This window comes from Chiloscyllium plagiosum, chromosome 16, assembly GCF_004010195.1.
Source record: "Chiloscyllium plagiosum isolate BGI_BamShark_2017 chromosome 16, ASM401019v2, whole genome shotgun sequence".
Taxonomy (NCBI): domain Eukaryota; kingdom Metazoa; phylum Chordata; class Chondrichthyes; order Orectolobiformes; family Hemiscylliidae; genus Chiloscyllium; species Chiloscyllium plagiosum.
The window spans coordinates 61,764,562-61,779,850 of NC_057725.1; the positions used below are offsets into that span (position 1 = coordinate 61,764,562).

General features: G+C 42.1%; 1 protein-coding gene across 1 annotated transcript in view; it reads right to left on the reverse strand.

Annotated features, from left to right (window-relative positions):
* f2 (coagulation factor II (thrombin)) overlaps positions 1-15,289 on the reverse strand; it is an 89,706-nt gene that overhangs the window by 23,943 nt on the left and 50,474 nt on the right. The window contains exons 10-11 of the mRNA XM_043706428.1: positions 14,728-15,027; positions 8,466-8,594 (exon numbers count right to left, since the gene is read on the reverse strand). Of these exons, the coding sequence (XP_043562363.1) occupies positions 8,466-8,594; positions 14,728-15,027 (429 nt within the window). The remainder of the gene's footprint in view (positions 1-8,465; positions 8,595-14,727; positions 15,028-15,289) is intronic.

Below are 15,289 nucleotides of genomic sequence, written 5' to 3' on the forward strand. Positions count from 1 at the left end.
GCTGCAATATTTCTTTCATCATCCAAGAGGCCTGCACCTCAAATCTAACTTTCACCTCATTTTCATCCTCTTGGTCTTTGAGCACTCAATACAGAGTGGGGCAGGCAAGTCAAATGTCCTCTTTTTGGGTCTGCTACTGGGACCAGCCAAGGTGGCAATCAATGGGTCTAGGCTGTGGGCCATGGAAGAGTGATTGTAACTGACTGCCTGCCTTTCTGTTGTATTTTATGCTCACATCCAGGTGACCCTGGAGAGGGATCACAATTGTGTCCATTGGTAGACTTAAGGCCTTCCTGTAGTGATTGAACAAGGTCAGCCAGGTTGACCTCATACAATGTGAGTTCTCTGAATGGGGATGTTAACCTGGTCCAATCAGGGAGCCTTGGCTGACAGATATAAGCAGGAGTGTTAAGGGCTCTGCTCACTCTAGGAGCCAGCTCTGAGCAGGATGACTTGGCGATGGGATACCAGCCTCTGTGGAGTTATCTCACATCTGAGACAAGGAGCTATAGATTATAGCTACTCCCAAGACCATATTTGAATTTCCTTTGAGATTTTGTCTTTAAAAGGTTGCCACTTGTTTAGTTTGACCCAATTTGGTTTAATTTGATTTTGTTTAGTTTAATTCAATTTAATTGTTTTAATCCTTTTATTATAAGAATACAATGTGTGAGAGAGAGAGAGACAGACAGACAGACTACATGTGGCTTCTCCAGCGTTCAGCAGTCTGACAGTCCTAGGTGTGTGAGACTGCACCTGTTTCTTTGTCTAAAGGATTAATTGTAAAAACTTCTGTAGGTTTGTAAAAAGGGGAATATTAGCAAAGAAATGTGGGTTCATTATAGACAGACAGAAGAATTTGCAATTGGGAATGGGGCAGTGAAGCTAAGTAAATACTTTGTGTCTGTCTTCATAGACAGAGGCACAAGAAATCTCCCTGATAATACGAAGATCCAAGGATTGAGTGAGTGTGTGGAACTGACAGAAATTAGTATTAGCTCAAAAAAAAGCAGCATCGGAAAAATGAATGGGACAGAAAGCTGACAAAGCCTCATGATATGATAACCTTCACCCTATAGAGTTGGAAGTGATGGCTACAGAGATAATGGATCCATTGGTGATCAATCAAAATGTATTCATTCTGAAATGGGACTAATAAATCAAAACATTGCAAATGGAACCTCACTGTTTAAGAAAGGTAGGAGAGAGAAACAGGGAACTATGGACTTAACAATGGTAGCCTGACATCAGTACTACGGAAAATATAAGAATCTATCATAAAGGACCTAATTACTGGATATTTAGAAAAGAATTGCCCCATTGGACAGAGCAACATAGATAAGGAAAATAAAATTTTCCAACTGGTAGAGATTTTTGAAGATATTACTAGCAGAAGTTGAGCAAAGAAGCGAGTCAAACAGTCAGGGCAGGCAGGGAGAAAGCAGAGAACAAGGTAGGACTGATAAATTAAATTGCATTTATTTCAATGCAAGAGGCCTAACAGGGAAGGCAGATGAACATGGTAAGGAACATGGGACTAGGACATCATAGCAATTACAGAAACACGGTTCAAGGATGGACAGGACTGGCAGTTTGATGTTCCAGGAGACAAATACCAAGGGAAGGACAGAAAGGGAGGCAATAGAGGAGGGGGAGTGGTGCTTTTGATAAGGGATAGCGTTACAGCTGTACTGAGGGAGAATATTCCCGGAAATACATCCAGGGAGTTATTTGGATGGAACTGAGAAATAAGAAAGGGATGATCACCTTTTTGGATTGTATTATAGACCCCCTAACAGTCAGAGGGAAATTGAGAAACAAATTTGTAAGGAGATCTCACCTATTTGTAAGACTAATAGGGTGGTTATGGAAGGGGATTTTAACTTTCCAAGTATAGACTGGGACTGCCATAATGTTAAGGGTTTAGATGGCGAGGAATTTGTTAAGCGTGTACAAGAAACTTTTCTGATTCAGTATGTGGATGTACCTACGAGAGAAGGGGCAAAACTTGACCTACTCTTGGGAAATAAGTCAGGGCAAGTGACTGAGGTGTCAGTGGGATCGAACTTTGGGGCCAGCGACCATAATTCTATTAGATTTAAAATAGTGATGGAAAAAGATAGACCAGATCTAAAGTTGAAGTTCTAAATTGGAGAAAGGCCAATTTTGACGGTATTAGGCAAGAACTTTCAAAAGCTGATTGCGGCAGATGTTCGCAGGTAAAGGGACAGCTGGAAAATGGGAAGCTTTCAGAAATGAGATAATGAGCAGTATATTCCTGCTAAGGTGAAAGGAAAGGCTGATAGGTATAGAGAATGCAGGATAACTAAAGAAATTGAAAGTTTGGTTAAGAAAAAGGAAGCATATGTCAGATATAGACAGGAGAGATCGAATGAATTCTTAGAAGAGTATAAAGGCAGTAGGATTATACTTAAGAAGGAAATCAGGAGGACAAAAAGGGGACATAAGATAGCTTTGGCAAAAAGAGTCAAGGAGAATCCAAAGGATTTTTACAAACACATTAAGGACAAAGGGTAAATAGGGAGAGAATAAGGCCCTTCAAAGATCTGCAAGGCGGCCTTTATGTGGAGCTGCAGGAGATGGGTGAGATACTAAACAAGTATTTTGCATCAGTGTTTACTGCGGAAAAGAACATGGAAGATATAGAATGTAGGAAAATAGATGGCGACATTTTACAAAATGTCCATATTACAGAGGAGGAAGTGCTGGATGTCTTAAATGCATAAAAGTGATTATATTCCCAGTGCCTGATCAGGTGAACCTGAGAGCTCTGTAGGAAACTAGGGAAGTGATTGCTGGGCTTCTTGCTGAGATATTTGATCATCGATAGTCACAGGTGAGGTGTTGGAAGACTGGAAGTTGGCAAATGTGGTGCCACAATTTAAGAAAGGCGGTAAGCCAGGGAACTATAAACCAGTGAGCCTGATGTCGGTGGTGGGCAAATTGTTGGAGATAATCCTGAGGGACAGGATGTACATGGATTTGGAAAGGTAAGGACTGATTAGGGATAGTCAACATGGCTTGAGCATGGGAAATCCTGTCTCACAAACTTGATTGAGTTTTTTGAAGAAGTAACAAAGAGGATTGATGAGGGTAGAGCGGTAGATGTGATCGATATGGACTTCAGTAAGGTGTTCAAAAAGGTTCCCCTGGGAGACTGGTTAGAAAGGTTGGATCTCATGGAATAAGGGAGAACTAGCCATTTGAATATAAAACTGGCTTGAAGGTAGAAGACAGAGGGTGGTTGCGGAAGGTTGTTTTTCAGATTGGAGGCCTATGACCAGTGGAGTGCCACAAGGATATGTGCTGGGCCCACTACTTTTTGTAATTTATATTAATGATTTAGATGTGAGCTTAAGATGTATAGTAAGTTTGCAGAGGACACCAAAATTGGAGGTGTAGTAGACAGTGAAGAGGGTTACCTCGGATTACAATGGGATCTTTGTCAGATGAGCTAATGGGCTGAGGAGTGGCAGATGGTGTTTAATTTAGATAAATGTGAAGTACTGCATTTTGGGAAAGCAAACCTTAGCAGGACTTATACATTTAATGGTAAGGTCCTTGGGAGTGTTGCTGAACAAAGAGACCTTGGAGTGCAGGTTCATAGTTCCTTGAAAGTAGGGTTGCAGGTAGATAGGATAGTGAAGAAGGCATTTGGTATGCTTTCCTTTATTGGTCAGAGTATTGAGTACAGGAGTTGGGAGGTCATATTGCGGCTTTACAGGACATAGTTTAGGCCATTTTTGGAATATTGCGTGCAATTCTGGTCTCTTTCCTATTGGAAAGATGTTGTGAAACTTGAAAGGGTTCAGAAAAGATTTATAAGAACGTTGCCAGGGTTGGAGGATTTGAGCTATAGGGACAGGTTGAATAGGCTAGGGCTGTTTTCCTTGGTGTGTCAGAGGTTGAGGGGTGAGGTTTATAAAATCATGAGGAACATGGATAAGCTAAATAGTCAAGGATTTTTCCCTGAGGTGGGGGAGTCCAGAACTCGAGGGTATAAGTTTAGGGTGAGGGGGAAAGATATAAAAGAGACCTAAGGGGCAACATTTTCATGCAGAGGGTGGTGCATGTGTGGAATGCGCTGCCAGAGGAGGTGATGGAGGCTAGTACAATTGCAACATTTAAAGGCATCCGGATGGGTACATGAATAGGAAGGGCTTGGAGGGATATGGGCCGGGTGCTGGCAGGTGGGACTAGATTGGGTTGAGATATCTGGTCAGCATGGACGAGTTTGACCGAAGGGTCTGTTTCTGTGCTGTACATTTCTATGACTCTATCACTCTATCATTGAAAAGGTGGAACCAGTGGGTATAATGTAATTGGACTTTCAGAAGTCTTTTGATAAAATCCCACACAGGAGGTTAGTAAAGTTAAAGTTCATGGAAATAAAGGCAATATACAAGGATTGATTAATGTCCACAAAGCAAACAGTACGAATAAATGAGTCACTCCTATTTGCTGTGAGCAATAAGATACAGAAGGATCAGTATTAAGTTCACATTTGTTTGCTATCTGTATCAATGATCTGGATGTGGGGATAATTGTAACATTTCCATGTTTGCAGATGACACAACACTTGGTGAGGACATGAATTGTGGGGACAATGCAAAGAGGCTTTGGGAATATTTAGACAGGAGGCTGAGCGAGTGGGCAAGAACATGGCAGACAGAATATAATATGGATAAGTCTGAGGTCATCTGAGGCAGGACAAAGGTGCACCGTATTCCATAAATGATGAGACATTGGTCAATATTGCAATCCATGATGTCCTTGTTCATAACTCACTGGCATGGAGATGCAGCAAGTGAATCAGAAGGCAAACAGTATGCTAGCCTTTATTGCAAGAAGATTTGACTACAAGAGTAAAGAAGGCTTGCATCAGATGTATAGAACTCTGGTGAGATAGCCGTTGTGTCCAATTACAATCCCCTTGTCTAAGAAAGGAGATGGTTCCTTTCGAAAGAGTGTAGCAGCGGTTCAGCACACTGATTCCTGTGATGATCTGTCAGTCCTATGATAAGAGAGGGAGAAAACTGGGCCTGTATTCTCTGAGTTTAGAAGAATGAGAGGTGATTACACTTGAAATATATAAAATTCTTCAAGATATAAACAGGCTACATGCAGAAAACAGAAATTTCTGGAAAAACTCAGTCGGTCTGGCAGCATCTGTGGAGCGAAAGCAGAGTTAATGTTTCAGGTCCAGAGGTCTGTGATAGCAGCTCATGTAATGACCAGTCCTGATAAGGACATGGGAGAAGATGCTCCAGACCTAAGTTGTTGAACTCGATATTGAGTCCAGAAGGCTATAGAATTCCCAAGTGGAAACTGAGGTGCTTTTCTTCCAACTTGCACTGAGCTGCACTCAAACATTGCAGCAAGCGTGAGACAGAGATGTTGGCCAGGGAACAAGGTGGCATGTTCAAGTGGCAGGCAACTGGAAGCTCAGGGTGTTTTCTGCAAACAGAATGTAGGCATTCTGCAAAGCAGTCACCCAGTCTATACTTTGTTTCCCCAATGTAGAGGAGTCCACATTGTGAACAGTGGATACAGTAGACTTGATTAGAATGGTCACTGGACCCAAAATGTTATCTCTGATTTCTCTCCACAGAAGATGCCTGATCTGCTGAGTTTTCCCAGCAATTTCTGTTTTTTTCTTTCTGATTTCCAGCATCCGCAATTCTTTCAGTTCTTTGTTACATGCAGAATAGATATTTCCCTTAGCTATGTGGTCTAGAATCAGGGGACACAGACTTAGAATAAAAGGCAAGGTATTCAGAATTGAGATGAGAAGAATTCTTTTTCACTCAGAGGGTGGTGAATCTTTGGAATTCTTAATCCTAGACAGCCGTGGAAGTTCAAGCATTACATAATATTGCTGCAGATAGAGAATTGGCTAATAGGCAGGAAACAATAAGCGGGAATTATTGGTTCTTATTCAGGTTGGTGACCTGTAACCATTGAGGTTCTACATCATGGCTGGGACATCAACTGTATACAATATATTAATAACTTGGAGGAAGGAAGTGTAGCCAAAATTGCATATGACAAAAATGCAAAAATAGATGGAAAAGCAGGTTGTGAAAGGGATAGAACAGTTTAGTTTACAGAGAGATATTGATAGAGGGAAAAACTTGGCAAATAGAGTATAATGGGGGAAAATGTGAAGTTGGTCATTTTGAAAGGGTGAATCAAAGAACAGTATTATTTAAACAGAGAAAAAACTGGAGAAAGTTGCAACACAAAGGGACTTGGGGAACTTGCACATGAAACACTGAAAGGTGCAGCAGGTAATCAGGAAGGCTAATGGAATGTTGGCCCTTAATTCAAGGGGTATGGAGGATAAGAGTAGGGAAGTTGGAGTTAGAGTAGGGAAGTCTTCCTACAACTGTACAAGGTGCTGGTAAAATCACATCTGGAGTACTGTGGGCAGTTTTGTTTCCCTTATTTAAGGAAAGATATATCATGTTCTATCAATTGCCTGCGCCTCTTCTTGTGGTTATATCCACACCTTGGGGGCGGAGGCGGGGCGGGGGGTCCGGAGAGCTAGCACATGGTTCCCAGAGGTAGATTTGAGGCCTCCCACTGACTTTTTTTTGTCAATTATTGCAATAATCATTGTCTCCTCCTTAATCTACCACTACTCTGTCACCTTGCTTTTGCTCGATCTCCTTAGTGAGACACTAAGTAATCAAAGTGACAGAAGAAAATTGTTTCTGAGGCCCTGAGAGGTTTATGGAATGTAAAGCTCCAGCAAAAAAAAAGCTTTCAAATTCCACAAATAGTTTGGTATTCAAAGAATGGATTGTATGATGAAGCTGCTGTCTGATACAGGGGTCACAAGCGATAACCATATGGGTTCACTATCTCAAAATAACATGCTACAAATGATAGTGAGCAATGAGCTAACATTGATTTGCAATCCTTTATATTGCTGATCACATTATAGCTGGGTGTAGATAGAATAGAAACCCCTGCAGATGATACACAATGCAGCATTGTTCATGGAAAGCCAAAAAAACCTAGCAATTGGACCAATGACCTCCAAGCCCAGTCTCTTAGAAACTCAGCTAAACTGTGTTGTAGATATTTTTTAACCAATGTGTTCATCCAACTCCATTTTCATTTGCCCCTTCCCTCTTCTCCATGTTTGGTTGTTTGCATGTAAATTAATCAATTGGAAAACATGGGTGATTTACTGGTGGTGGTTAATAGATGGAAAAAGATACTGCAGGTGATTTGGTGATGGGGAAAAGAAAACTTTCAGTTGTTTGTAAGAGCATTTCTGAACATAAAGAAAATCAGCCACTTCAGAAGTGTTATGACATAAGCAGGTGGGAGTTGAAGCTAGGCCTCATGGCTTGGACGTAGAGATATTACCAAGCATCACAACAGCTGTATTGTAGTTATTTTAACCAACCTGTTCATGATGTGTTATAATACATCTCTGGAGCAAGTAGGAACTGAACCTGGACACTACCAATGCATCATAACATCCCTAGGTCTTGTGTGTATAGATTTTCTGAATGCACTGTCTGGAATTCTGATGCACCTCTGGACTTGAACCTGGACTTCCTGGCCCAAAGATAGGGGCATTACAACCACATCATAAAGTCCCCCACACGGTGTTGTAAGTATTTTCCAATCAACCTGTTCAGAGGTTGGGAGCACCTCTAGTGCAAGTGGAATTTGAACCTGGGTTTCCTAGCCCATTGGTAAGGATTCCACCACTGCACCACAAGAACTCTGAATTGTCTTGTACCTTCAATCACCTGACACTACACAGGTACTTTGTGAGGAGCCCAATGACTAAAACCAGAGAGCATCATGAGCAGCTAAGCGGAAAGCCTACCTAAAACCTAAAACCCTGAAGGCCACACATAACACCGCAGGGATTTTAATTACATTTGATCTGGCATTGGAAGCTTTTTGTTAATGAAACAGAGCAATTGTCTCCCAACCTTCCTGCTAAGATTGTTGATACACTGCTATGCTGTCATCCTCAGGATGATATACTTATACTACTGACATGCCTTGCTTTGTGACTTGATCTTGTTAGTGTCCTTCCCTACTCATTGAATGCAGTACAGGTTCCCATTGACAATGGTAGTGGCATCTGAATGCTGACAGAGAACTGTATATGAGAAATCCAAAAGTTGGAATAAGGTAGACTTTCCACTTAGCCACCCATGACTCTGGCAACCAAAAATCTAACTTTTCTGACATCACTCTGTCCCTTACATAAAACATCTTGAAAATAAGTCTCACTTTTAATGCTCATACAATACTGTTCTAGTCCCAGGGCTGACTTTGCATGATCAAACCTCAGACACTACAATTCTTCACAGGTCTCCAACAGGCCAGTAAAGAAATTTGAAGAAAGAGATAACTAATTCTAAGTACAGTTCATTTTCATTTTATAAGAAGCATGCATCTGGACTTACCATCCTCTCCTTTACCAAAAAACTTAGGATTGAAGGAAGTCGTGTATCCAGAATCTACTGTTCGACCAGTTATCCTGCTTTCATCCACTTCCTCCTCTGAGTGTTCTTGGAATATATCCACAAGGTCATCTGTGCGGTGGTAAGAAACATTGATGATTACGAACAATGGATAAGGCCAAGTGAATGAGAATTCAACAAACACTAATCAGAATATTGACTGCAGTACAGCTCCATCTTTATGAGAGTGGGGCTAGAGGTAAACCTGAAGTTATTAATTGATAGAGTAAGGGTAGATCACTGCCATAGTCAAAACAGAAAATGCTAGAAATACCGAGCAGGTCAGGCACTAGACAACAGAATTAGTAGACTGGATTTTCAACATAGAAGCGGTTACCAAGGATCAACAAATTTCTTAACTCAGCGCATCCACCTCAGAAGAACGTAATTTTTGATTCAGGGTGTGGGCAGACAAGGGTATGCTAGAGTGGTGACTGGTGCTTCCGGAGCCCACAGAAGCTGCCAAATGCAGGTTGGTTAAAATCTCTGGGATTTAATCCCACTTGTGGTTTTCAATATTGGATCCTTTAGCACTCACCTTTCAAATTTCTTTCAACACCCCTCACCCACCCACTCCTGATACTTTATTCATGCCAACCTTTGCCAATCCATGCAACCCCTCCACCACACATTTCTCCTGACTGCCTAAGGTCCATATCATCCTAGAATACTTCCATGTCCCCTTCATCCAATGTACGCTCTGAATAAAATGAATAACAAATGGAAAGGTTTGTTTAAAAATCATAATTTTGTCTTTTTGTAAAAGTTTTGCTGTTCCTGAAATCCCAGAAAAGTACCACAAACAACCAAAGCATTAAATTATCAATAATAGAAACTACAAGCACACAATTTTGTAAATGTATAGCTAACCATTAACAGACAAGAACTACAAAATAAGAGAAATCAATCAAGCACTGTTTTCCCTCATGCGCAGTTGTGTCAACAAACTAATAAACATCTGGGCTCTCTTCCAAGTGCTATGATTAAGGCTAGAGGGGTTAGTCATGATTCTAATCTCACTGCCCTGCAGGTCAGAACACAACATAAGAATACCTTTTCTAGTTACTAAGATGACCAATTAAATACCCTATCTATATCAAGTTTCAAACAAAACAATTATCTAGAGGTTTCTTAAAAAACAATTATTTTATTATCAAATTATTGAATTAGGATGCACTTATTGGTCAATGTATAGCAATATAAATGCTTATATCCCTAAATATCCCCAAATCCCAAAGCACACGAGTAAACATACATTGTCTTCAGTAATGGGGGAAAAACAGATTTCTCTGCAGAGTCTAACATCCTGAAAAAAAGAATATTTGGGCAATAGGTTACACTTGAAGGCAAAAGGATAAACTGTGGAATGTTCTGTTGCACTAATGTTCTTGTATATTGGCCAAGTCACTAATCACACAAGGTTATCTCTGAAGTTCTGTGGACACAGCATATCCAGGAAGTTCTATCTTAACCTGGTCTTTAGTCACCCTTTCAAAACAACGAAGAGGATTCACCCTGAGTTCACTAAGAGGGTTTTCTTATTGGTAATGGGTGAGATCAAATACAATAGGATTAGGCAACATCCTGGTAAATCTCCTCTATACCCTCTCCAGTGCTATCACATCCCTCCTAGAATGTGGATTCCAAACTGTACACAATACTCTAGCCAATGTCTATATAGTTCTAGCATAACCTTTCTACTTTTAAACTCTATGCCTCAGCTAATGAAGGCAAATATGCTATATGCTTTCTAAACCACTTTTTCTGTTCCATTACTTGCACATTAAGGTCCCACTGATTCTTGGTGCTTCCCAGGATCCTACCATTCTTCATGTATTCTCTTGCTTTGTCTGTCGTGTCCAAGTGCATCACCTCACACTTATCCAGTTTGAATTCGATTTGTCACTGATCAGCCTACCTGATCAGCTTGTAATCCCTCCTGTAATCTAAAGCTATCCTTCTCACTATTTACCACCCATCAATTTTCATATCATTTATGAACTTATTGATCAACCCTCCTACATTCAAGTCTAAATAATTTTTATATACTACAACCAACAAGGGTCCCAACACAATGAAGAGTGCAGAACTCTACTGGACTCAGGCTTCCAGTCACAAAAACATCACTCACCCAACACCCTCTTCTTGCTTCCTGCCATTCAGCTAATTATAGATCCAAATTTGCCAAATTTTTGGATCCCATGAGGTCTTATCTTCACTATCAGTATCCCACATGGGACCTTACCGAAAGCTCGCTGAAGTCCAAGTAGACAAGGTTGATTGCATTGCCCTCATCTACACAACTGGTCACCTCTTCAAAAAATTCTATGGAGTTGGTCAGACATGACCTTTCCTTAACAAAACCATGCTGACTGTCTTGATTAATCCCTGTCCCTCCAAGTGCAGATTCATTCTGTCCCTCAGAATTGCTTCCAGTAGTTTCCCACTATCAGGTTGGACTGTCTGGCCTGCAGTTTCCTGGTTTAACCCTTGCTCTCTCATTGAATAATATTGACACATTGGCTGTCCTCCAGTCCTCTGGCACCTCTCCTGCGGTTTCTTCCCTTGCCTCACTCAGCAATCTGGGATACATTTAATCAGGCCCTGGAGATAAATCTACTTTTAAGCCTGGCAGACCACTCAAACTCCTTTCTGTGTATGATAATTTCTTTAAGTATATCACAGATCTTCTCCATTGATTTTGAGTTCACATTGTCGCTCTCACGAGTGAAAACTGACACAATGTATGCATTGAGAAGCCGATATGTCCTTCAGGCACAAAATACTTTAGTGCTCCTCAATAACCCCTTACTCTTTCCCTACATCGCATTTTACCTTTATGGAAAATATCTTCTTACACAATCTGTACTCCTCTCAGTGTCTGCTGTTTGGAGCACTCAGTACCTGCCACCAGCCTCCCTTTTTCTCTTTATACAATCTTCTACATCCCTTAGTATCCAGCGTTCACTGGATTTGTTGGTCCCACCCTTTATCTTTATTGGAACATGTTGGTCCCTGTATTCTCCCTATTTCATCTTGAATGCTCTGACACATATTTATCTAAAAGTATCTGCTCCCAGTACACACTGGCCAAGACATACCTGATCTTCTTAAAATCAGCCTTACTCCAATTTAAAACTTTGCTTTCAGGCCCAGCCTTGTCCTTTTCCAGAATAATCTTGAAATCTAACAGAATTATGATCACTGTCTGCAAATTTCCTTCCTAACGATACTCCAACCATATGTCTGACTTCATTCACTAAAATTAAGTCCAGCACTTTCCTCTGTCATGTAGGGTCTTCCATGTATTGACTTAAAAAGCTCTCCTGGATGCATTTTAAGAATTTCACTCCCTCTAAATTTTTCATACTATGACAACTCAGTTAACATTGGGGAAGGTGAAATCCCCTAACATCTCTATGTACTTCCTTGAAATTTACCAACATATTTTCTACTGCTCCCGGACTGTTAGGGGCCTATACCATATGCCCAGCAAAGTTAATTTGAGCAGCCTCAGAAGATATCACCCCTTCTTCCTGCTGTAATTAATTCCGTGATCAATATTGCAACATTCTCTTTCCCTGTTTCACTAAAGACTAAAGATCCTGGAATATTGAGCTGCCAACCCTGTCCCTCTCTCAACAATGTCTCAGTGATTGCAATGACATCATGGACCCATGTTTTAATTTGTTTTCTCAACTCACCCTCCTTGTTAATCAAATTCTTTGTGTTAAAACAAATATGATCCAACCTTTCCAAATTCCCTTATGCCTTAAATGGCCTATAATTTCTAGGCTTACTTAACTCGCTTGCTGCCTCTTCTAATTGTAGCCACTGATGTCTCTCCTGCTGCCCTTTCTTTCAAAATCCCGATCCCCCTCCAAATTAGTTTAAATTCTCTCCAAAAGCACTAGCAAGCTGACCCACAAAGATGCTGGTTCCATTTCAGTTCAGGGTGCAACCTGTCTGACTTGTACAGGTCCTACTACCATCAAAAGCACTCCCAATGTCTCAGAGATCAAGAGCCCTTCCTCCTGCACCATCTCCCCAGCCACACAGTCATCTAGAATAACTTCCTGGTTCTCTACTCAGTAGCACATGGTATCAGTTATAATCCAGAGATTAGAATGGTTTGGGTCCTTTTTTTTAATCTATTTCCTAGCTCCCTAAATGCTGCTTGCAGGACTCAAGATTAGAGAGGTGCTGGAAAACCACAGCAGGTCAGGCAGCATCTGAGGAGCAGGAAAATCGATGTTTCGGGCAAAAGCCTTAATTAGGAATGAGGCTGGGAGCCTTGGGGGTGAAGAGTTAAATAGGAGGGGTTGGGGCTGGGCGGGGGAGGTAGCTGAGCCTACAATAAGTGGATGGAGATGGGGGTGAATGGTGATAGGTCGGAGAGGAAGATGGAGCGGACAGGTGGAAAGGAAGATTGACAGAGGGGACAAGTCATGAGGATGCTGCTGGGCTGGATGGTTGGAACTGGGATAAAGTCTGGGGAGGGGAAATGAGGAAACTGGTGAAATCCACAGTGATGCCATGGGTTGAAGGGTCCCAAGGTGGAAGATGAGACGTTCTTCCTCCAGGCATCGGGTGGTAAGGGAGTGGTGATGGAGGAAGCCCAGGACCTGCATGTCCTCAGCAGAGGTGGAGGGGGAGTTGAAATGTTGGTATGGGTGGCCTGGAGATGTTCTCTGAAGCGCTCTGCAAGTAGATGTGCAGTCTCCGCAATGTAGAGGAGAATGTATCGGGATCAATACATACATAAATGACATATGGAAGTGCAGGTGAAACTTTGATGGATGTGGAAGACTACTTTGGGGCCTTGGATGGAGGTGAGGGAGGACGTGTGGGTGCAGATTCTGCAATTCCTGCAGTGGCAGGGGAAGGTGCCAGGTGGGTGGGTTGTTGGGGGGCATGGACCTGACCAGGTAGTCGCAGTGGGAATGGTCTTTATGGAAAGTGGATAGGGGTGGGGAGGGAAATATATCACTGGTGGTGGGGTCTGTTTGTAGTTGGCGGAAATGGCAGAGGATGATACGACGTATGTGGAGTTTGGTGGGGTGGAAGGTGAGAACCAAGGGGCTTCCTGTCCTTGTTGCGGTTGGAGAGGGCGGAAGTGCGGGACGTGAATGAGATGCACTGGAGGGCATCATCAACCACATGGGAGGGTATATTGCGGTCTTTAAAGAAGGCGGCAATCTGGTATGTTCTGTGATGGAACTGGTCCGCCTGAGAGTCGAAGTGGTGAAAGCGGAGCAATTGGGAATAAGGGATTTTTGCAGGAGGCAGGGTGGGAGGAGATGTAATCCAGGTAGCTGTGGGAGTCGGTGCATTTGTAGAAAATGTCAGTGTTGAGTTGGTCATCGTTGATGGAGATGGAGAGGTCCAGGAAGGGGAGAGAGGTGGCAGAGATGGTCCAGATGCTTGCAGGACTCACCCAACCTCCTTTTCCTACTTCTGTTGTTGGTACCAATATGTACCAGATTTTCTGCCCTCCCCTTCAGAGTGCCCTGCAGCCTTTCAGAAACATGTATAGGAAAGGTTTGGAGGGATATGGACCAGGAGCAGGCAAGTGGGACTAGTTTAGTTTGGGATTAAATTCAGCATGGACATTTTGGACTGAAGGTCTCTTTCTGCGCTGTATGACTCTATGACATGATGATGTCCCTGACCCAGACACCTGGGAGGCAACACACCTGGAGTTTCTTTTGCAGTTACAGAAATACCAGTCTGTTCCCCTCACAGACGAGTCCCCTGCCCTATATCCCTGTTACACTCTCTTCACCCCTCTCATTTAGCAAACCCAACCATGATGCCATGAAATTGGCTCCCATTGCTTTCCCTGGCTCAGTTGCTGATCCTAACTTTTTGTCTTGCCTGATTCAACCCCTTGTCTCGCTGACTCTTCTCCTCATCTCACCTAATTCTAACACCCTTATCACTGATTTTACTCCTTGTTTTGCCCGATTCTACACCTCTTCTTTCCATAGCTATGCCATTCAGGGCATGGTAAGATTTCACCTTTCATCTTCCTTCACTAAACAATTTCTACAATGTCAAAGCCTCAAAGCTTATTCTATCACTGTTATTGGCTCCTCATTGATTCCGTCATCAAATTCCAACATGACTGCACCTGTTTTCCCACATGTAGGGACTTCTTCAGTGACTGGAGATTGTGTATAAGTAATGTTTTCTGATAACCTACCACAGTAATTAAGGTTACAGTAATCGATTTCTACTTCTGGGTCAGTGGTGAAACACCATGCACCATCTTCATCCCCATCTGGATTTCTGCAGTAGTTTTCTTCTAGATTTGCTGATATCATTTCCTCTCTGGTAAAATTGTGCTTGTGGGGGTGTTGAGAGTTCCAAGCCTGGCATTGTTTTCCATGTCTAGTTACATTCTGTGTTCCCCTGTAGTCTGCTCCCTGATTTGGAACACAAGAGCCAACTGATACTGGTGGTTTTGTCGATAATGGCGGCAATTCTTCACCTAAAGAAGCAACAGAAACGTGTTAAAAAAAGTAAAAGTTGGTTGAACATCTCCAATTTTCACTTGGGGAAACGATATGTCATTGTCAACTCTATCTGGTGTGATATTGTGAAGAGAGCTTCAAGCCATTGGCTGGACATATCTCACTGGCTTGTGCCTTGACATCTTAAGTTGACCATTTTCATGTTACAGTCAGAAAGGTTAGGCAGAGCTCTCCAATGAATGCAGAAAAAACAGACAATTATCACACCTAGGATGCACAAGTATAATAACA